This window comes from Apaloderma vittatum, unplaced genomic scaffold (assembly GCF_000703405.1).
Source record: "Apaloderma vittatum isolate BGI_N311 unplaced genomic scaffold, ASM70340v1 scaffold5072, whole genome shotgun sequence".
Taxonomy (NCBI): Eukaryota; Metazoa; Chordata; class Aves; order Trogoniformes; family Trogonidae; genus Apaloderma; species Apaloderma vittatum.
This window is the reverse complement of record NW_009704035.1, coordinates 26,711-51,537: the sequence shown is the minus strand read 5'-3', so window position 1 is coordinate 51,537 and position 24,827 is coordinate 26,711. Positions and strand designations below refer to the sequence as shown.

Below are 24,827 nucleotides of genomic sequence, written 5' to 3'. Positions count from 1 at the left end.
AACCTGCAAAGCCATGGTTTTCTTCACTAATAACCTGTGCCAGGCTCCTGACAGGCATACAAATATTTTCCGCGGCTGGTGCACAACAGCATGCAACCGAGCAGTTACCTGAATGACAACCCTAAGCTCAGCAGGTGTGTTGGAAAATTAACATTGCTTTACATGGCAATTGCATTTTTCATGTATTTAGGTACTTAACTGGGCATCCAAATAGAGGCACATGTAATAAATTATGACTTATTTAATAGCAATCTTGTGTTCTCTCCTTCACCTGCTACAAATATCATTGCCATGGAATTATATTTCATTTTTAGTCTCATGTTCTATTCTCTCTCTCTGGTTTTTGTGGACATGTGCATGTGGACATTGCCATATCTAAAATTAACCCATCCCTTTTTTATAAACACCCACAGAGAATATTTAAAGACCAGAAAATAATATTCATTGTTATGGAAAGCTTTACTTATACAACAGGGTCTGAGTCATGTTGGCTATTCTGTCTAAGACCCACTCAAAAATTGCTGAATCTATTCTTTTCCTCCTCAAGTCTGGTATGAGTCACCAGGAGATCTAAAGAAGTTGCATCTTCACCAATTGCTTTTGCCAGACATGAAATGACAGTGGCTAAATACCTGTACTTTAGCAGTTTCTCCCCATTCTTTATGTTGGGGTTTTTTTTTAACATTGTCACTTTACTGCGGACAGTACTTGCTTTTCACTGACCTGTGAGCACCTGTAGCATACTCACACTGGCTACATTTAGGGGGCTGGTTAGCTCAGTCACTTGAGCATGGTGCTAACAATGCCAAGGTTGCGGGTTCGATTGCCATTCGGTCCCCATGTGTTGCCTGATGTACTCGAGAGGTGGCGTCCCTGGCAACAGGGAGGCTGGATTAAAATGATCTCTAAGGTCCCTTCCAGCCTAGGCCATTCTATGATTCTATGATTTGCAGAACTGAGATTACTTTCTTTCCAGAGTTATGATCCTGATTTCTATTCCTACCTCTGCAAGTGACTGTTTCTCCAGATTGCTGTTAATCTGATCACATTTAGATACCTATAGCAGTTGCTTAGATTTTCTTTATAACTACTCTAAATAAATAAGCACTTTTAGGGACTTAATCATCTCTTCTTAAAGCAGCTGTCTAAAACACAAAGGATAAAGTCACATGTAAAAGTATCTCTTTCTTTTCATTATGAACAGAGTATAATTAATTATTAAGAGGTATTCCTCTAAAAAGGTGACATGACTGAAGTTTCTCTACACCAATGCATGCAGCATGGGCATCAAGCATTAGGAGTTGGAAGCCATCATGCTGCTAGAAAGCCATGACCCAGATGCCATTACTGAAACTAACTGGGAGGAATCCAAGATGGGGACTGGAGGAGCAAAGTCCTCTCACTGTAAGAGAAGTGCAGGTTGGTGATCACCACATACATAAGACTATGGGACCTGATGAGATGCATCCCAGAGTCCTGAGGGAATGGGGTGCTGTAGTTGCCAAGCCACTCTCCATTTGAAAAGTCATGGCAGTCAGATGAAGTCCCTGGTGACTGGAGAAAGGGAAATATTGCATCTTTTCTTAAAAAGGGTAGAAAGGAGGACACTGGGAACTACTGACCTGTCGTCCTCATCTTTGTGCCTGGGAAGGCCATGGAACAAGTTCTCCTAGAAGCTATGAGAAGTCACATGAAGTACAGGGAAGTGATTCAAGACAACCAGCATGGTTTCACCAGGGACCAGTCCTGCCTGACCTAGTGGCTTGTCTATGATGGAGTGATTACATCAGGAGACAAGGTAAGAGCTATGGATGTTATCTACCTGGGCTTCTGTAAGGCCTTTAACACAGTCCCCTATGACATCCTGTTTTCTAAACTGGAGAGGTACGGATTTGATGGGTGGAGAGTTCAGTGGATGAGGAACTGGTCGGATGGTTGCATGCAGAGGGCTCGATGTTCAGGTGGAGACGGGTGTCCCTCAGGGGTCCGTAGTGGGACCAGTGCTGTTTGTTATCTTCATCAATAGCATAGAAAGTGGGATCAAGTGCACCCCCAGCAAGTTTACAGATGACACCAAGATGAGTGGTGCAGCTGACCTGCCTGAGAGACAGGATGCCATCCAGTGGGACCTGGACAAGCTGGAGAAGTGGGCCTTTGTGAACCTCATGAGTTTCAACAAGGCCAAGTGCAAGGTCCCACACATGGGCTGGGGCAATTCTGATATCAATATGTCCTTGGGGATGAAGGGATTGTGAGCAGCCTAGAGAGAACCACTTGGGGATACTGGTGGATGAAAAATGAGACAGGACCCGGCAATGTGCATTTGTAGCCCAGAAAGCCAACTGTATCCTGGGCTGCATCAAAAGAAACGTGGCCAACAGGTCAAGGGAGGTGATTCTCCCCCTCTACTCCATTCTGGTGAGACCTCACCTACAGTACTGTGTTCAGCTCAAGAGTTGTCAGTACAAGAAAAAAGCAGATCTCTTAGAGCAGGTCCAGAGAAGGGCCACAAAAGTCATCAGAGGGCTGGCTCACCTCTCCTTTGAAGAAAGACTGAGAGAGTTGGGGTGGTTAGCCTGGAAAAAAGAGGGCTCCAGAATAACCTTACTGCAGCCTTCCAGTACTTAAAGAAAGAAGGGAACTAGCATTTTAGCAGGGTCTGTTGTGACAGGACAAGAGGGAATGGCTTTAAACTAGAAGAAGGTAGATCTAGACTAGCTATAAGGACGAAATTTTTTACAAGGAAGTTGGTGAAACACTGGAACAGGTTTCCCAGAGAGGTTAGAGATATCCCATCTCTGGAGACATTCATGGTAAAGTTGTATGGGGCTCTGAGCAACCTGTCTAGTTGAAAATGTTGCTGCTCACTGCAGGAGGATTTGGACTAGATGACCTTTAAAGGTCTCTTCCATCCTGAGAACATTCTATGATTCTATACCAGACAAAGACTTTTGACAGAGGAAAATGGGGCTTCTGGTACATTTTCCTTCCTATAGGTAATATTGCTGTCTGTAGGCTACATAAAAAAGTATTTTGAATTAGTGTACTTTTGGCACATGTAAGAGAAAGAAAGTTGACGAAGATATCTGGACTTTTTTTTATAAACCATTGACAAGGATACAGAGAAGGTTTTCATAACCTAAATTTCCTCACCAGATTTGCTACCCCTCATTTTCCAGTGAGTCTCTAACTCCAGGAACCATTTTTTTCTTTATTGCTCTCTCATTCATTCTCTCTCAATTTGAGGACCATAGGAACACAGTGTGGTGGGACAGTATCACTTCTCTTTTTAAGCATTCTCCCAGGGGCCACGCTCATTCCATTATATTAGATCTAACAAGGGTTCTCAGTATAACTACTCAGATGCTGAGGCAAGTAACTGTTGCTGCAAGTATACTGAGAAGCAAATCCTCATCAGTTACACTAGTGCGAATAAGCATTGTTGTAAATAGAAGGCAGCTTTGGAAAAAAAATAATTTTCCATGTATTAAGTTAAAAAATGGCAGGTTAATATGAACTAAACATTTTTTTTCCACTTACATTTAGATTTTATTTTTTGAGAATATCATTCACAATGCATCCTGCAAAATATTCATCATTCTGTAACACATTGCAGCCCCAGGTAAAAATGTAGCATATACTGCTTCTTTGTTCAGTCAGCACTAACTATATGTCTCCTGTCACATTTAGAGAGCCTTCTCTGAAACTACATCCATGAGCTAATGTCTTTGAGTGCCTGACAGGCTTTAGAGATCGGTTTCCACTTTGCCGAAAAGCTTCTTAATTAAGTTCTAAATAAATTCACCACAGAAGGGTTAAAAGAATAAAAAAAGGAATGTGAATTTCAGTAATTATTCTCTGTGGAAACCCTAACATTGTAACCAATTACACTGTTTTTAAACTGGATTCACAGTGCAAAGCATCAAATGAGAATGCTAGTTACCAGGGAACATAATTGGACTTCAAGTCTGAAGGTTATGGTATTAGCTCTCTAGGTGAAAGGGAGGAAACATCAATGAAGGAATTTGGTTTCACTGTGGTAAATAAAATCCTAAAAATAAATGGGAAAAGTTATTACCTACAGGAACTAACCATGAGATATGAAACTCAAAAACTAGCTGATTTGCTTTATCCATAAACAGCTACAGATCACTTTGAAATGCATCATAGAATGGCCTAGACTGAAAGGGAGCTTAGAGATCATTTTAATCCAGCCTCCCTGCCACCAGGGACGCCACCTCTTGACTAGATCAGGCAACACGTGGGGACCAAATGGTAATCGAATCCGCAACCTTAGCGTTGTTAGCGCTACACTCAACTGACTGAGCTAACCGGCCCCCTATAGTAATAAGTTTTTTAAGAGCTTATGTTGTAGGCAATCTTAACAGATTCAGTATCACTCATATGAGTCAATAGGAAGACAGAAAGAAAATATCCTGGTATGATTGTGTTAGGGAATGAAGCGATAAATGGGAAGAAATCAGTCCTCAGACACGGCCTAGAGAATCTGTCTATCAGTGAATGAGATGCCGATCACAAGATCCAACCAGAAGGATAAATTACATGACTATTTGGAGGACTTGTTTCCACGTCTTTATAAAATCTCCTGTTAAGTCTGTGTAGAAAGTTGGTCTGACCTGGTGCAACCGGTCTTCATGCCAGGAAGCATCAAGACTAGTACTTACCCGTGTTTTTTCTGTAGGAGCTTTTTACTCTTTAACCAAATCTGCAAATATTCCTGCTAATTAAATTGCTTTCATCCAATGCTGGATGAAAGTACATCAATGAGAATCCCCCAAGTAAAGTTAAACCAGATGGGTTTCACGGTGCCATTTCCATAGCGGAGGGGACAGCACCTCACTCATCTGAACACCTGACCTATTAATGGATCCAGCATAGGCTCCACTTCACCCATGTTTGTATCAGTTCCAATTAACTTATTGTCATACATTCCAAAAAGGTGGCTGTACACTCTAATTTGATTAGACATATTCGGTACCACTTTGGAATACAGAGTAATTTACCTAGTAAAAGCAGTGCATTTGAATTATAAGAAACTTGGGGTAGGGACTGTACATTCACTGCATTTCCATACATTACCTCACTTTTAGGGGTGTTGGGCTCTTAGCCAGAGAAAAGAACAGTATCATATATTTTGTTTCTTTTTCCTTCTCATTTAAGCAGCTTAAAAAGAAGAAACTGACATAAAAGACCCAGTGCAAGACTAGCTTTTGAAGCCTGTATCATCACTTTGTTTTTCACTGTTCTAACTGTAGCAGGTGGAATACAAAACCACCCACATTTCAAGGAAAAGAGCAAGAGTCTGAATTATCCAAAAATTAAACAGGTGAGCTCAAAGCCTGGCTTCAAACTTTCTTAAATGTGGTCATCAGGCTTTCAGGGTAACAAAAATGACAGTAGAAATGACCATACACAGATTTTACATAGCACTTGCCATAGACAGATCTCAGGCTTCTTATGAAACAGGTATCTTCACCATAATACCATTTCACAAATAAAGAAATGAAGGCAAAGAGAGATGGGATGACTTCTGAAAAGAACAGGGATGAGGCTGAGGCAGTACCTTCAGATATACATTTAATTATCGCATCTAATTCTTTGTAAGCTCATTGAAACAAGAGGAGAGATGTCAGACATCTGAATTAAACCTAAATTTGATTTGCCTGTATAATCAGTTGATTCTTGATAACTATGGTAGGGCTGAGGGAACAACAATAAAGCATAAAGAATAAACCTATTACAAACTATTGTGCCACATCCACAGGTTTACATCTTGGGGTGCATTAAGAAAAGTGTGTCCAGCAGGTTTAGGGAGGTTCTCCTCCCTCTCTACTCTGTCCTGCTGAGACCACACCTGGAATATTGTGTCCAGTTTTGGGCTCCCCAGGTCAAGAGAGACTGGGACCTACTGGAGAGAGTCCAATGGAGAGCTACGATGCATGATTAAGGGACTTGAACATCTCTCCTATGAAGAGAGACTGAGAGAACTGGGACTGTTTAGCCTTGAAAGGAGTTGGCTGAGAGGGGACCTTATTAACATATACAAATATCTGCGGGGTGGGTGTCAAGAGGAAGGGGACAGTCTCTTTTCAGTGGTGCCCAGTAATAGAACAAGAAATAATGGGTTTAAGTTAGAACATAGGAAGTTCCACCTCAACATGAGGAGAAACTTCTTTACTGTTAGAGTGATGGAGTACTGGGACAGGCTGCCCAGACAGGTTGTGGAGTCTCCTTCTCTGGAGACTTTCAAAACCCAGCTGGACGTGTTCCTGTGTGGCTGTCCTAGGGAATCTAGCTCTGGCAGGGGGGTTGGACTGGATGATTTCTAGAGGTCCCTTCCAACCCCTCACATTCTGTGATTCTATGATTTTATGATACATAAAAGAAAGTTGAATCAGCAGACCACTACACAATTACTTTGAAGTGCTGTACCAGAGAACAAGTTCATCACTAAAAAGAGTCATTTTAATATGTACTTGAGATAAATGTAGTGTTTACAGGTATCACTCACTGCATTTTAGATGAAAAAGTATGGTCAGGGCAAATAGTGAAAAATATTATCCTTCATATGGTATTAAAGACAGCTATAAGAGGAAGCCTCATCAAATATCTCAAAGTAATAAAATATTGCTTTTTCTAATAGGATGTAATAGCTATCCCTAAAACGCATTCTACGTTGTTTTGCTTTTTTTTTTTTATTCAATCAAAAGCAAAATATTCTTTCTCTTGTATTTAACTACAGTAGATTGATCTCTCCTGGAGTAGGAAAGTTAAAGGTAACCAGCAGCAATACTATAACAAACTGTCAGCTCAAAGTAAACAAAGTTTAATAAATGACATTTCTTTGCTGTTTTTGTCAATCAGAAAAGGCCACAAAGGACTTTTTGTAATCATCTAATCAAAACTTTTCAATAACAGAAGACAGAGGACATCCGGATTTGCTATGTTTTAACTGATAAAATCAAGTTACTTTGACAAAATCTGCTTTACATAATGAAATTAACTACATTATCATTCTTTAATAATTTATGGAGTTCTATATCAGTCATGCTAGTACTTTTTTGTGTCAGGATGATAAATTTTCTTTTTTATTTTTTTTAAATGCTAGCATGGCATTATCTAGCTTCTAGCTTGATGCATTTTCCTCCAGTGTTCTAAGACTTATTAAAAATCAACATTAATGATTCGGTGAATTTATTACTATCTTTTTCCTAATAATTAAATATTGGTCACTGAACCTGCTGATACAAAAAATATTTAGCTCTTGACTATGTTGTTTGATATCCTTCTTAGCTATTGGTAGAGTAGTACTTCACAATCATCACAAATATCATAGATGTGACCAAATCATCTGGCTTTGCCCCAAGTACAGAATGGAAATCTGTGTTGAATAGGCCTTTCTACATCACTGCTAATGAGTAATTCACTTCTGTTTGGAGCGGAAGATTCTTTATGTCCTCAATACAATTTCAGAAACCTTCTTGCCCTCACCTCTCATGACTACAGATTTTCCTTTTGCCCTTTTTACTTCCTCCATCACTTTTCTCCAATTCCTTCACTTCTGATTTATGATCTTTATCATCCATTTTTTCCATTCCCGCCTTTATAATGAATTTAAGCTACAGAGAATTGACTTTCCTTATAAACAAGATTAGCTGTTTATAACCTATTTGGTCTTTTCCAGTTGTGGGATTTGGGTTCTTAAACCATCTGCCAAGTACCCTTTAAAATTTTCTAGGTCTCTCTCACATCTTTCCATTTGAATTCCTCCTCCCGGTCCAAGCTCATTCACTTTATGAAGCTAGATTCCTTAAAGAATTGCACATTACAATTTGTTATTTATACAAATATATGAAAATATTTTATTTGCATCTACTAAATCAAATTGCTTAGCTTTTTAAATTTCCTTTATGCCTGTGTTGATCATCATAATACTAATAATGTATAGGTTAAAGATCAGCTTTTTAGAGAGCCATTATGTGGATGAAGTATTTTTGTGCTATTCTTGACAGAAGGGAGACCCATGGAAGCAGCAAATTCAGATGGATAATCTGTTAATTTTAATTTCTTCACGCATGGGATTGGAATAGCAGTTTATGTTCCAGTCTGTGATTTATTTACAGGAAGAGATGAACAGATGTCCCATTTTTTTTCCTGAGTAATTCATTCCTGCAATAGGCTGGTTTACCCTTTGATTATCTGAGAAAATCTTCTGAGAACACATCTCAGTAAATGATACTGATTAATAAAAGGTTATTTTGATTATGTTTTTTCTTTTATTTAATTCTTTTCCAAATTTGCCTCACACTATTACTATGTGTTTCTTCCTTTGACTTTGGTATCCTTTCATCCCTATACTTATCCATCTGTCTTCCCAGCAACATTTCCCTCTGAAATAACAAAAACAATAAGATGTTCCTAAGAAAACTCAGTGTCATGGAAAAAGATGACCAAATTCTAGATTGTATGATGTCCTAATTTTCCAGTTTGCACAAAGACATTTTAGTCTAACATCCCTTTTAGTACCACATGCTTAAAATATTATTTATTTGCAATTTGTTATTTGTAGTTGGTCCCCTTCATGCACTGCTGTTGCAATCTGCAGTGCCTGAGGCTTTTACTAAGAGCGGGAGCTAAAAACAAGCACATGGCTCAAGATACGCAGCTCAGCCCACTGGTGTGTAACATATCACTGACACCCTTCAATTGTGATTCCATAATTTGAAAATTTTAATACTGTTTTAGAAACTGCTCCCTGGAAAGGTGGTGGAACTGACCATGATGCGCTTTTATATGACTTATCCCAAACGATTCTTACCTCCTTGTATATTGCAGAGCTATGGGAGGTAACATTTAATGTCCTCCACACCCCTGTGTTCCTGTGACTTGTATTCACTCTTACATCAAATGATGCTATAAACACACATGTAGCTTTTCATTAGGCATGAACATTTTAAACATTTATCTATTTGATCTATCACTCACTGCTTCTGAAATATTTTATGACACTTCTCAAATGATTTGCCTGTCACTTGACACAATCAAACTTTTAAGCAAGATTTACTCTACTCTTCCTTCCCAGCAAACTTTTATTCCTGTAAAATTTGAAGTTCTTTTATTTATAATGTGGCTTCTTATTCTAGTAACCTATATTTTTCTACACTCCTTAATTTTAATTATTTCTTGCAAAAAATGAAACTGTGAGTTTATGTACTCAAATGGAACAACAATCCTCTTAAAATATGCACCAACATAGATATATTATGGTGATAGTGACTTTATATTCTTTGGACTAGGTGAGTTAAAATAATACTGTAAAGTATTCTGGAGAAAAGAAGTAGGGCAACTGGATCATGCATTATCACTTGAATTTCTGAAAAAAAAAATCTTTTTTTTGCTTAGCTTTCAGAAAGACCTTCTACAAAAATAAATAAGGAATTGCATAAAAAAATATATTCATTTCCTAGAAATAACAGAAAGTTGCTTTAACAATTAGTGTACACTTCTCACATGCTCAGTGTACAGATGTATTAGGCTATGACTTGCTGTTTTGCATGTGTACAATTCCACTTCACAATTATTTTCAAGTTACAGGCCAGACTCTTAATCTTCTTTTTTAACCAAGTAAAGTGTCATTATGCTGTGCTAAGTTTCAAAATAGGAAGGAAATCCGAATCTGACAAGGGCTATTGAGAGCCATAATAATGTCAATAGCTCAGTGGTATAAAAGTAATGTGGAATTCAGAAAAGATGGTCATCAGAAGGTGATGAGAAGACTGAATTTTGCTTTGAAATAAAGAACAAGATGAGGTTAATCTGAATATTCTGGGTTCCTTTTGAAAGGTAGAAATTGCATTGAACCTTTTAGACTATATTTTTGAATACACATATTGGTAACTATGTGATTTGATAAATTGTATTGTTTTAACCCTAAACATGATATTACTTTACCCAACAATCTTTCGACTAATGTTTTGATATTTAGACTTATCTAAGAATGGAGATCTAGGGCAAGTTCAGAATATAAGAAATAGGTTATAATCGCTTCTGCTGGATTTGATTTAACACTTTGCTGAATCCCACAAATACTAAATGGAAAGTGTAAATACAAGGCAATGAAATGTGCCTGCACTTGCACTTTTAAACACTTGTATTGAAGCATCTGTTTTGAAGGAAGAAATGCTAAGAATACACCAACACGCTAAGGGCTGAAAACAAGCAGAGAAACTACAAGCATGCAGTATCCTACAGGGTTCCTGGCAGTTTCTGTCAATTCTTCTGTACTTGCACACTTGTTTAAAGAAGAAGAATATCTTCTCTGCAGAAAATTTTGACATTGGGGATTTTTTTACTTTTTTGCCTTATTGGGAGAAGTAAAACTTTGAACACTTATTATTAAAGGAAAATTTCAAGTGCTTGAAAATTTCAAGTCAATGCAAACAAATAGCAATGAAACATAACATGTTAAAGTTATATTTTTCATCATTTCTTTACCTTAAGAATAGTAAATATGTGTTCATATGCTGTAATTAATACTTAATATTATTTTTTAATATTTACAAGAAATTTTTTAAAGTAGTTTTAAAGTAACACTGTTGAAACAAGGTATTTCAGTCTTCATGCATCATTTCAACCTGATTGAAACTAAATGATGTAAACCTCCCAAAGGAAAAATGGCTTGGATCTTCTAACATTCCTGCAAAATCATGCTATTCTAAAAATAGTGTTTCCTGATAAGCAAATGTTTAGTGGTCAAGTTTTTTGTGTTGTTTTTTTTGTTTGTTTGTTCAGGAAACATTTGGTTTTTACTGTCCAGTCACCTGCGATAATATATTTGTTTGCTATTCACACGAATGTCATCTACATTTCTCTGGATATTCCCTTGCAGTTTAATCTGAGAAGGTGCTTAAAGCATCCTCATCTCTTTAACAGCTCCTGGTGGAGCCTAATTTTTATGAAATTGCAGAAGCTGTCAAATGATAATTAGTCTGTGTTACTTCTTTATTTTTCCCTTAGAGACGTGTTAAAAGATGTTAATTAATGCTTTTAACGATGTAAGGACAATAAATGACTAATCTCACCATTTTTATTGCCATCCTGGTTTTGAACAGATATGTTTTCGGTGTGCTTTTAGATATTTCTTTCTGCTACAACTTCCCCTTAAAGACATACAAGGCACTTTGTGTGCAGTTCCTCAAACACAAATATAGTTGATTAGCAAGACTTTAAAGCTCCACAGGAATCAATTGCTCAGCTATGTTCTTGCACATTAATCACTGCATGGAAGTTACAGACAGTAAAAAATGAACACAACTGTAACGGATGCAGGTTCTAGAAAGATGTTCATAGGGCCACATATACTTTGTGGATGCCAATGGGATTAGAAGCATTATTATTTCACCAGAGAAGCGAAAAATATGAGCAAGAGAGCACTGTTCAAAAGTTATGCAAAATCCAACAGAAGAATGTTTTTTTCTGTGAACATTTGAGGTTATAAAACTTTGCTAGCAAAGCTAATTGCCCAGTATTTTCAAAAAGCTGACTATGGCACAGAATTACCCTCGGTAAATGCGTAAATATGTTTTGTAACTTGCACATCAGGTTCTGAGTGAACCTTATCCCACAAGTCATTCCACAAACATGAATTAAAGTACATGTGAATTGACAGTATTCAAAGACTGTCATAGCATCTAGCAGTGCTCTGCCCCTATCACCTCACTACTGAAGCAGAACTTCTAGAGACCTTAAGATGACATCAGTTATTTCAGATCTGCTACTTAAACAAAAAAGAAAAAAAAGTGTAATGTATGTGGCCTATAAGCAACATCTCCTAATGTTTGGCAGTCTATCAAAGCTGGCAGATGATATATAATGTATAACTGTGTTCAATTCTTATTAGTTCATGGGGAATGGACATTTTTGCATGAATGGTAATGTTTTACATAGAGGTAGGTGGAAAACTTGCTGCGCTCAGTCAATTAGAGCCAAGGTTCCGGGTTCGATCCCCGTTTGGTCCCCATGTGTTGCCTGATCTAGTTGAGAGGCGTCCCTGCCCATGACAGGGAGGTTGGATTAAATGATCTCTAAGGTCCCTTCCAGCCTAGGCTATTCTATGATTCTATGATTCTTCTGTCCTTATTACTGGCATTTAAGAAGTAGAAAAGACATCTCAATACAGGTGTTTAAAAAAAACCCAGTAACACCAAATCTAATTTTTCTTGTTCATTAAACAATATAGGCACAACTACAGACTGACTGCCTTAAAGGTTAACTGAAAATGGGAATAAAAATTTTAACATAAATATTTATGTTCTCTATATTTATCCCATTTTCTTAAGTAATATCCTATCCACTGAGAACAAAATGAGAACAAAAGAGGAATATGTTGCTTTTAATCACTCCTTTGTACATAGTATGAAAAAGTATGACTGGCTTAAAAACACTTTATTTGAACAAAATGTTTCAGGAAGTCTTTGGTTTCAGAATTGATAGAATTTAAGTTGTAACTGCCATGTTAAATCAGTCATAAGAGAATTCTTTATTGTTTTTTTGATAATGTTTTCCTTATCCATATTTGAAATAAAAACAAAGTTTGAAACAGTGGAAAATTATCTGAACCAGGGGTGCTGAGTTTTAGTCAGAGTTACCTCACCTTTTGTATAAATACGATTAAATAAGAATATGTTTCTTTGTGTTCTGGGTGGGGAATTATTGTACAAAATTAAAACCTAAACTGATATTTTGGGGAAGAATTTCATATTTGCCTGCAGTTTGTCTTTTTTTTTTTCAAATCAAAGCCTTCAGATTTCTTTCTTATTTGAATAAGCCATCCATTACATTGCATCAATCATCCTTCCTCCTTGAAGAATTAGTTGTAAAACTTCAGCAATTAAAAAGTGTACCCTCTGAGAAGAATGAAAAGGACAATAACACAGGCATTAATGCACAGCACTTCCTCTAACTGACATTCCGGTTATTGCCATGTCTTAAATGCCAAAATCTGATAATACACTTCTGTAATTCCTTATATAATGAAATGCTTAAGAAATATCTTACAGTCATTGGACCATCATTAACAACTATGAAATTAGGTGTCCCATGGGTTTTTTCCCAATTTAAAGAGGGTTAAATTGCTAATTTACATGTTAATTAGCATTCATTCTAAAGAACACCAAATGTAATTCCATAGCATCTAGCACTTAACAGTTTAGCTTATCAAGACATTAAATTTAAAAGAAGCTTTGCATTGTTTGCCAGAAGTTGTTTTTGAGGGCTAATGATGAAAGGAATCTCATTATTCTAAGCAACATGCAATTTAAAAAGGATGAATACTGCCAATTTATTTACTTTATCACTGAATAATAAGAAAGCAGCAAAGCATTGGCAGGGCAGCAGGGTCAGCAGTTCTTAATAAGGCCCACTGATCTGCACAGATTTGTAAATTTAAAATAAAGAACTGTTTCTGATGACATTTCTTTGGAATCTGTTGCCACGAGTCACACCCAATCACTGAAGCATGCTCAGTGGTATTTGATAATGTTGCTTCTCTATCTCTGGAGCTACTCTTGTACATGCACTTGCAGCAGAGTGCAATTAAAGTATCTCTTTAAGCACAGCTGTAAAAACAAGCCTCCTCTCATAACATCTAGGGAAATATTGCATAATATTATAAACTAAGCATCCACTTCAACATCATTTCAAATTGCCAAAATAAATGTTATTAGTACACTAATGTCACAGAATTACCATATTGTTTACATCCTGCTTTTGCTCATATACTGTACACTACTTCTTCGCTTAAATGCTGATGTCATCCTCTATTGCTTTATGTTGCCTTTATTTACATTAGTTTCTGTGATGTGACACAACCTGATTGTCTGTTTCACTGAATTGCTACTTCAGCATTTCAAAGATGCTGGATTGCAGATACTTTGAAGCACAGCAGCTGTGTGCAAACATGCTTTTAGAAAGGCAGGAGTTCTCTGTTTCTAAATAACAGAGAAAAGCGTTCAGGCCAATAAAATTTTGGTCTTATCTACCAGTGGTAAAAGATGGAATTGTACATGAGCAATAGCACTATACATTTTATTCTTTGCCTTTTTTCAGACCCCATATTTTTATGTAGTGAAAGTCCTTTGTATTATTTTCAATATACCATTTTGTGCCAGTATATCTGTTGCTTTCTTGTTAACAGAATTAGAGTTATGAAATGTGAGTTTCGTATAGCCTCCCTGGTTGATTCGGTCAACCTCAGCAGTAAGTGGAATGGCTTAAACATTGGTGGCTCTAAGTAGTGACACTGACAGTTTCCTCCTGTACTTTAACCTGATATTTCCTCTTATTTATGGATTATTTCTCCAGGTTCTTCCTCCTGTAACTCTTTTTTTTCTCCCTTGTATGCACCTTCTATATGTAATTGCTGTCTCACTGTCTCTTACTTTTCCCATAATTTCTTCCTTAACACAGTTCTCTTTCTGTTTCCCTCTCATTGCACATTATCAGTTCTTTTGTAACCAACAGCTTCATCCTCTGCACAATGTGGATTTATTCCTCAAGTATGATCCATCTGCAGCACTGAGCCAGGGAGTTTTCCATGGGGAAAACAACATGCAACTTGATTTTATTATAGAGCAGATATTAAAAAAATCAAATTAGGTTGTCCGAAGGCTATTAATTCTGTTGTTTTATCCCTTCCTTATTCTTGACTGCAAATAGTGTATTTTTTAACTGTAATTTACTAAAGCTTGGGATCCAGAAAGAAAATCTCAGCCCAATCTCTGAGAGGAACAGAAAACTGTCTCTTAAAATGAAAAGTGTTTGAAAACCTTGACTATAAGCATCACAACCAGTTCTGTATCTAACAAACCTGGAGTAACCTGGTTTGTAATCAAAACTGATTTAGGAACAAAAGGGACAAGTAAAAGAATTTAATTCACAAGAACAAATTCTGAAAGAATGAGAAAAACTTTTTAAATTCTTATGGGAAAGGCAATGTAAGAAAATGAAAAATATTAAGTGAAAAACTATCAAGACCCCACACTTCAGGAAGAATTGCAGTCAGAGAAGTGGGTTTGGGAATTATGAACGAGAACACTGAAAAATCAAGGTATGATGAAAAACTAATTCTTTGGTTATAGCTTTGGGTTTCACATGAAAGAAAGCAAGACTTATGCTAGAAATGTAAAGACTCCTTCTGAGAGTAGAGAAATGTAGTGAAAAGGAAAGAGCAAGGAAAAATGAATGGGTATGAGTGTTGTAGAATAATGAATAACAGTTAACAATTCCTCAGCATCAACCTCCCAAAAATTCAGTAGAAAAATACTATGATGAAGCAGAAGTGTCTGACAAGGGGTATGCAGGCACAGATGACAGTTATTCACAGATATGAATAACTGTCTAATGGTGACAGGTAAAACATAAACCGGTATTAAATTTGTGTAAAGCTTATAAAAAATTGGGCATTTGATTGAAATTAAAGAATTTGTGGAAAAATCTGAGAAACAGTTGACCATATTGAATCATAATTTCAGTATTTTGATTTCTGTGTCAGAAGATCTAATCTGACTAGAGATACTTATGGTAAATGTTCTGAAGACAGAAAAAAAAAGTAAATAATAACCTTCTCTAAAACTTCTCTCTTGTAAAACATCTGAACATTTTTCACTTTATACATTTGAATATTATAATTCATTTTTGTGAGGCTGCTTATAGGCATACATCTTAGAAAACTCAAAATTGTTTTCAGAACTGGGCCTAATTTTACACATAAAAATTTGTGTATACTTTTGAGCATAGCAAACTACTGGTGGTAAATGTAGTAGAGTAATAACCACCACACATACAAAATCCCTATATAAGGGGACTTCAAGTCTTCTTATAAACCAGTTGTTTGAGGGAATCTAGTATCATGTTACTGTACCTCTTGCCTGACTCCTTTTCTTTTATATTTTATACACTTCTGTTTCTGGATTTCTAATTAGGGATGTGATGAATGTGAAAATTTTATTAAAAGCATGCATGTATTTCTTAACAAGCATCAAATCAAGGTGGTTTTTGTGAGGCTACAGAAGCAGAATGCTGACTGCTATGGACAGAACCTCCTACTAACTGAGAGGAAGAAATGGTAAGATTTTTTTTGCCATACAGGTTATTTTCTGAGGAGGCTACAGACTTCGTGTGCAAAACTTGGCCCTAAAAAGCAGGGCCTTCTAATGGCCAGTGTTCTGATGCAGAGAAACAGAAGCAGGGGCTGCAGGGAAGGATGCTAGACTTGTCCACATGGGAGTAAGAGAGGGACAGTGGGTCCATCTATATATTAAGGTAAAAAAAGGAAAGGCCACCCAAGTAGTGGGCCTTCATGCTGGTCAGCTTTCTGCTTAATGTTAGTGTTCTTACAGCTAAATATACATAGCACTTTGTCCAGAAGACGGTTTCCTGGTGGTGCTGTGTTTGCCTAACTTCCCAGATCCCAATGTGAAAATTCTCACATATAGCCAAACCAGTTTCCTTTCCTCCAAATGAAAATTGTTTGGGTAATAGGAGATATGTATCTTGGAGCCAACATATAGGACTTACTTTTCCTCCAATAAACATAAAGATACTGGAAAAAAAGTCCTAAAGATGAATGAACAAAATCTCAGTGTTACACTCATTCCTGGAGCTTTTTCTGTGTTCACTTATCTGTGCATTTTCTGAGTGGTAGAGGCAATGCTAGCTAAAATGTAAGCATATTTGCTAGCTTTGATGTTTAACAGGAACTAAATCTCTACCCGAATTAGAGTTTAAATCCACAAGAACCATAAAGGCTTAACAGCAAGTGCCCACAGCTGTACACACCAAATCAGACTTTCATGAAAAAATAAACCCAAATGCTGGCATGCATGGATTTAAAGCCTAAGATATATGTACATGTATGTGAACTAGTGTAACTGAAAGTTCTATTCACCTACTTGTGCAGTACTGCTTACTTCAAGAACACTAAAATTTAGAGTATTTTTTTTCATATGAGAGAATGTGATGTATTTAACTCTATGGCTAATTTTTGACAACAAACCTAAAAGACCTGTTTTGTCATCAGAAACCCCAAGATGGCAATACAGCCTTGTTTTTCTTTGTTATTTTATTTCTATTATTATTATTACCATCACAATTATTATATTGTGGTACATGGAACAGATTTGTCATTTTCTTCTTTGCTGACATCTAAAATCCTTGCCGATTGCTAAGGATTACTTATACAAAAATTGAAATCTCCAACTACTTTGACATTAACTGAATGGATGAATGCTATGCATGACCTGGAGGTATTAAAAGATTGCATTTAATAGTGTTAACTGAATAACCACCTCTACTCAGATTTGGCTCCCTCTTATAGATGTACATGACCTAACAACTCTGCTAAAAAAAACTATGCTTCCGTATTATTTTCAGTTTATTAACATACATCCACATATATTACATTTTCAGACAACAGCCTATATTGATTTTCTATGTACTAATTACTTTTGAATGAATTCACACCAGGACTCTTACCCTTCTCCGTGTTCAGATAGTTTGGACAGAGCCAAGGTAATCAGTTCTCATGTAGTTAACTTTTGTTGCAGAGAACATGGTGAGCAATTAGTAGCAAGCACCATTCACATTGATGCTTGATGAGAGATACTGAAAATTTATCAAAAGTGGTACTGCCTGTGACTGCTACCCAGGGCTGTATAAAGTCACAGATTCCATAGCAAAGTAAAAACACAAAGGAAAAAAAGCTGTTGATTTCATGTGGGTTAGCTGGCATGTTCTTGACCAGTGAAACATGTATGCACAGGGTTGTACAGTGACGAAAGTTTAGGTGCTCCCAGGAACGACACCTGCACTCGCACCCCAACCTTGCTAAGTAGGAAGCCTAAAAACAGATAGCTCATGTAAAGCTGGGAGGGAGAGCAGCCTTCCACTCAAACAGATTTTCTGATTTCAATTTATCCAGCCTTGCATTGAAAGAAACTAATTTCCAATAATAGGTGATATCAATGAAAAATTATTACAGAGTAGCTGGCAACATTAATTAAGACTAATGCTGTCAAGACTACCAAGGTAATAAGAGTAGCTTAATATTCAGACAATATTACTCAAAAACATACAAATCATACACCCCTCCAGGGTCATTGCGGTTAGAACAAAATGAAGATATAAGCAGGTGAGGTCTTTGATATTCTTGTGGGTTTTTTTGTATACATACATGTACATATATGTACACATACATATGTAGTATTTTATCTCTATAACTATGACTGTATGTAGCATGCAGAGAGAGAGAGAGAGAGAGAGAGAGAGAGTGTCTTTCTGGATATACTGTTTCAGAATAACCTAACACAGCAGAAAGACCAGTTATGCAAACAAGGCCGGATTGTCGGCTAATATTTTGCAGTCCTTTGAGGATAGAGAAAGCAATGGCTCACATGCCAGCTGCTACGTCCAAGACCCAATACTTTTTGCTTTAACTGATTGAAATAATAGATAAGAAAATGGATCACAAAATTAATTTTATAAAACCATAATATTGGGAGATTACAGTAATAATTCCTTGAATAAAATCTGTTTCCTCTGGAAGAGAAACAAAAGACTCAGGACAAAGTACTCAATGCAATATCCTTTTTCCTGCCTTTACACCTTCTCTAAACAGCATTGCTACTTTAATGGATATTTCCAAATAGTAGCATTTAAATGAGAAATCACTACACTGTGTTGTTACTGAGGTGTAAAGAACATCTCATTTTACTCTCCATTAGAAAAATGATGCTTAGAACATATCCATGCAGATGACTAGAAGTTTCCTCAAATTTCTGCTGGGAAGCAGAAAACATACCTTAGGAGAAAAAAGCTTTTCTGGGGGTTACTCTTCCTTCCAGAGCAAACATTTTGAAACTAACTAAAATCACAGGAAACCATAAATTAACTTGTTTCCTTTGAAGATTATACTGATAGAAGTAAGAAGAATAAAGGCTCTTCTGTGACTGATCATAAAAGTCAGAGAAAAGGGCGCATCCACACTATTCCTAGGGGCAAACTAGTGCTGTTCCTAGACTTGGCTGCGCACTGGAGAAGTGAGAGGGGAAAAGAAACTGAATTACCCTGTCACATCAGGAGGGTAGCTAGCTAATCCTGCACTAACTGAGCTTCTGAACTACATCTGAAAGGGCAGGGTGGGGTGAGCTTGTACTGCCAGTTGATATTCTGTCTGTGTCATGCATTTCCATGCACTCTCAGTTTTCAGTACTATGTCTGGCAGCTTTTAAAGCACTAAATTTACCTAAAAATTAAAGAAGAGTTTTATTGCTTAAATAATACCTTTTATGACAGAAAGCTGCCAAAACCTTCCCTACCCAGTAACTCAATCATAGATGGTGCATCAAGCAGGCTGTTTTATTTTGCATAAGCTGCTCTTTTCAGGGGGAGTGTGTGAAGACGGAAGGGCACAAATGGATCCATTTCAGTTTAGATGCGTTTCACATGAGTTAGAAAAAACAGCCAAAGGGTGAAAAAAATTATTTGTGCAGCAAATGGGGATTTATAGGGATTAGAGTCACATGTTTAGGATCTGGAAAAGCATTTGTTTTGTATTGTTATAACAATTTTTATGCATTAATTAATGAAATGGTGATGTGAGGAATTGCTTTGATTTAAAACATAAATACATTAGATGAATCTAGCTCTGTTTTGGGAGTGATGGGCAAAAAAAATCCCACTAATACTCATGGATATCTGACTCTGGGATGCTTGAATTTTTTTGGTTCAGCACGATGGGTGGGCAGACGCTAGGCAATCTGTTCATGCAGTGCTGTGATAGATGCATACTTTGTCATATTAGAGGTTCAGAAATGCTCATTTCTGGACTTTGTAAAACATTTTCTTAGAATTCTGAAGTGTTTATGTGAATTAATTGCATTTTCCTTTCATAATGCCAGCTCCTATGTGGGTCTTACTAAAATTAGGGGGAAACCAGGATGCAGGATAGAAGGATAATAGGCATATAAGGGTAGAATATATCTACCACATATAGACCTGATAAAATTGATGCAAAACCGATGATGAATTGTCTTCTACTTGAGCAAATTTAGATGCCTCCTACAATCAGTGAGGAAGATGGACTGCTATAAAATACATGGACGTTTGTCAGGTTTACCTGCTTGTGAGCGTGATCGTAAGAATTGATGTGGTTGTCAAATTCCTGATGTTTGTGGTACTGCTTGTCACATAGTTCACAGTAGAAGTTAGCCTTCACATCTTCCAGTGCCTTGGCTGCAGCCTTCTCCTTCTCAGCATAGTCCTGCAAAGGCAGAAGCAAAAGGAAATTCTTTGCTAGAGATAGTGAGCTCATTCTTCAGCAGCTATTTTTCTCATCCACATGAAAAGCATTAGACTGACTACGACTGCTAGATCACCAGCCTCCATTTTGTACATGCTAAGGAGGTTTTGTTCTTAAGATGGTTTTAAAAAATAGTTGTATTTCTTGAATAATCATCTTTACTACTTGTTGTAGGTACTAGAATAAGAAAAGTAGAGAGGAATGGAGTGCAGAGGAACACCGCCAGGACACTACCTCCTGGTCAGGAGGGTTGAGCAGTGAGGAACACATAAGCCACCACAGTTACTCTGCTAACCATTACAGCACTCCCCGCTCGCATCAACATGTGTGCGCTCTTTCAGGTACTGTTGCTCAAAAGAAACTAGTCTTAGTCTGACATTAAGGCAAATTTTCTTTTGTGCTCTTCTTTCTCCCTTCTGTGAAATATTCAGTAGGGCCTGGCAGCAGCTGATTGTGGCTGGCTGAGATTTCCCTGGAGCAGAGCCACCTCAACAAGTCCTTTTCCATGCTGCCCTGTCCCTGCATGATGAGACATGCCATCCAGCCCACCCAAAATGAATGTAGCTGTTACCTGCCTGACACAGACCACAACTACTGACAAGAGCACTAGCTCATGTCCAAGCTCAGACAAACACATCTGAAAACAGGGAAAACAAAACTAGTTCCCACATAGTTCCCCTCCAAGTCTCCCTTGTGATGCATGTGGGTGCTCTATACACTGATTTCAATATGGAATGGGGTACTAAGAGAAAACTTTAAACACACTAGCCAAGTAATGCACTTAAATAAGCTTGATATTCAAAACTGGCAGCAGTCTTTGCCAACCTTAGTTCTTTTACAAGTCCTTCATCATATTTTTATTATTATGACTCTTAAATGTTTTACATAAAAGAGCAATCTTCAGACATGAAAAACATGAACAAAAGAGTTGGTAACAGCTATTAATTTACTATTCATACTGACAAGTTGATATTACTTGAGTAATAAATTGCCAAGGATTACAGTAATTCATCATTCATTACATCATTTTACTCAAGTAAAGAAATTGATGTGTTCTGCCAGCAGACTTTTCTTGCTGTGCAGCCAGTGTTGCCTCCTGGCTACATGCTTTCACCACCCTTTGCATGACAAGCTTAGAGTGCACCAAACTCAGATCACATTGCACATCTGGGACCCTCTACTCTTAGCAAATCGTGCTGCCCAGCACTGCTCCAGGGACCACACCAGAGTGGAGGCAAGCCTTTGGGCACAGCAGATCAACAGAAATGCTTATTTTGAGCCTTTCAGAGGAGGAAGGACTTTCTTAATGAGTGCCACATGTTTTGAGTCTGAGACCTGACCAGGCAGCAAGTGCTGCTTTTCAACACGAGACACTGAGCTTCCGACAGCCCTGTGCTCTGAGTCCTTCTGCTCTGGCCTGGTCTTTACTCTCTCAGGTCAGTGTGAGCAGGTCTTTCTCATATGGTAGTTTAGAAGCTGCTGTTGATAGTGAGACTAACTTCACCTAAACAAGACTGTTTTGAAGTTAGATGTATGGTCTAAGACAGTATTCTAAGCTTCCTCTCTAAGAAATAGAAAAATGATAGCCACTGTCAAATGGTTATTAATCCCATCTATTTCAGAAATCTATTTTAGGATGAGATGAAACTCTCCAGAGGTGCTATCTCTCTCTGTCGACCACTGCAAGGCTTTAAACTACTAACCCAGCCTACATCCTTAATTCTTACATTGCTGACCTCTGAGATAATACATTCTATATTATATCTCTTTATATTCAATTCTAAATCTCCCCATGAAACTTGCATGAACTGACCTGCTTGAAGATGGGAGGTCAAAGAGGAGTTTTGTGTCTGGAATTTTGATTTTACATTTTACACATGATATGTCAGTCCCTCCCACAGGGCAAACATCTAAATAAATCTCTTTCCTGCATGTATATGGCTCAGGTGTTAGTGAACTATGGTAGAATCAGTTTGGACAATTGTGAAAACAGGTAGTCTGAGCTAACATTTCTCCACTTGAGAGGCTGCTCAATAATAGTAGTTAATACCTAATTGTATCGGGGGAAATATTCTCACAATCAAATAGTTAAATAGCTTTCATTAGTTATTTAAATCTACAAAGCCCATTAAAAAGTGATACTTTCCAGCTTATGCTTCAGACCCATTGTTTTGCTAGCATTAATTATTCACACGTCCTTTGGTATAATTAAAATGCATAAATTAGAATGTGGATGCAATAGCATTAATTATGCAGAGATGTCTTCCGTGGAAGACAAGTGTTGAGGGCAACATATTTTTATTCTAAACTGCTAAAAATGTAAGTTTTGCACCCGCTGGCAGCCAGCCAAAGCACAATTGTTTTTCTGGTTGTTCTGCCTTTTGTTTTTTTGTTGTTTTTTTTTTTCTGGTTCTGAACTGTCAATTAAATGTTTACAGGCTGATCCATCTTTACCTCCGCTGAAGGAAAAGCCTAATTGTTTGAGATGAACACATTGCATTATTCTCTGTGAAGCACAACTGAAAGTGCTGCTCATGACCATTTCAAACTGCAAACTTTATCTTTCTCAGCAGAAATTAATACAGTTTCCTTAGCATAAAGATGTTTTAAAATAACAACAAGGCAGCTCCCAGGTGCATCCTAAGATAATCACAACTACTTCCATTGCCTTATTGCTTAATTATGCTTGTCTACCACGGTAAAAGATATAATTTCCTGCTTGCTTATCGATCAGATGCAGGGAAATTGAATGCTACAGCACATACTTTAGGAAGGTCATGGATTTTTCTTTCTCTACAAAGGCACAAGAACTCCTAGCACTACAGTAAATTGCATATAGTCAAATGAATTTTTACATGCAGATTGCTAATATCAGCTCCCTGGAACTATAGAGACCAGTGGCCAATTCTGACATATTAAATGCTGTAAGGTAAAAGAAACTCTGCAGAATTACATCTCTAGAAAACATATGATCATGAATGCCTGACCACACCAATGCAGACACAGGAAAGTGGCAAAGATAACACTAATGTATTTTGAACTGAGACCACTAGTAGTAATGAATGTGTGTGTCACAGTCTCATGAATTTTAGTCTGGATCACATGCTACTTACTAATGAGATATAGCCTGGGTAAACGTGTATGTTTATAAGATATCATAATTTAGCAGTTTTGTCTTTGAGTCATGGACAACAGCAAGTGCAAGCTGATGTCAGCCATGATGCAGTCATTGTGGGTAACGACTCCAAGAAATCATTGATTAACCACCTTCTGTGTTGCTGGATGTGGATGGTATATTGTACTGGATAAAGGAGTGCAGAATATACCTCAATCCATTTTTTTCCTAGGAGCCTACAAAATGGTTCCATTTTATAGACTGCAGTTACATTCACACCAATTTGGCCCACCGGGGCACATAACTGTAATAATTGTTTATATGTTGGATTAATATAAAAAGAATAATTCTATCGTGTGTTGGGCTGGAAGTGCTTTGACTTAGCAGCTGCTTTTGCAGTACACTTCTTATTGTGAAAATGCTATTAATAGTATCTGACATTTCATTTTCTAATATAGGCAAAATCAATGAAAGATCCCATGTAGCTGAGTTTTCTAGAATGTTGCCACTGACACCTAGTCAATTAGAAATAATTTATTAAATCTAGAGTCTGTAAGAGATATTTAATAGACTGCATGGCCATTAAAGTATGCTGATCTAGACAAAACAATATCACATTGCCTGCCTCAGTAACTGATAGTAAATAATTTGGTGTGTTAAAAGAGACTAAGGTCAAAAGTATCTCACTTGATACAGTAAAACATTCAGAGGCAGTTTTCTACAAACCCATGGTTTTCTACGAATATAGTGGAGTAAATTCATAGTGCTTGTAAACACAACATGAGAAAAACATGACATCATTACCTCACTTTTGGTCACCTATTTCTAAACTGGAATGTAAATCAATGACAGAACATCTAACTCACATTAATGCAGAGCTCAGTAAGTGACAGACTGCTCCCTCTTTGGGGACATACGCAATCAAAGTTATTAGAATACGGTAACTTAAACGTAATTCTGTGAACAAGATTAGGTATCAGTGCAAGTATTAAATACTGATGCAATTACCAAGGTGCCTCTTGGGGATTCCCAGACTAGAGGTTGGAGGAGAAGTAGGACAAACATAAGTACGAGGAGATATAGAATTATACTTTACATCTAAGAATTTTAATTACATTTTCATTAGTGACTTAGATGACATCATGAACTGTGACTACGTATGAAATTTATGAGTTATACTAATTAACAGCATAGGCCATACAAATGCTTTAGGGACCAGGATCAAGATGAAAATTACTGTAATAATCTTGAGATGTAGTCAGAAATTAGTGAGATAAAATTCAATAAGATGTGCATCAAGTGCTTCACTTTGGAGGGGGAAATCATATTCACCAA

The 24,827-nt window shown here is 37.2% G+C and overlaps 1 protein-coding gene across 1 annotated transcript in view; it reads right to left on the bottom strand.

Moving 5' to 3' along the window:
• Positions 1-20,338, bottom strand: part of ZNF804B (zinc finger protein 804B) — a gene marked incomplete at its 5' end in the record, with an annotated part of 30,223 nt that extends 9,885 nt beyond the window's left edge. The window contains one exon of the mRNA XM_009864880.1: positions 20,195-20,338. Coding sequence (XP_009863182.1) covers positions 20,195-20,338 — 144 coding nt within the window. The remainder of the gene's footprint in view (positions 1-20,194) is intronic.
• Positions 20,339-24,827: the final 4,489 nt, after the last annotated feature.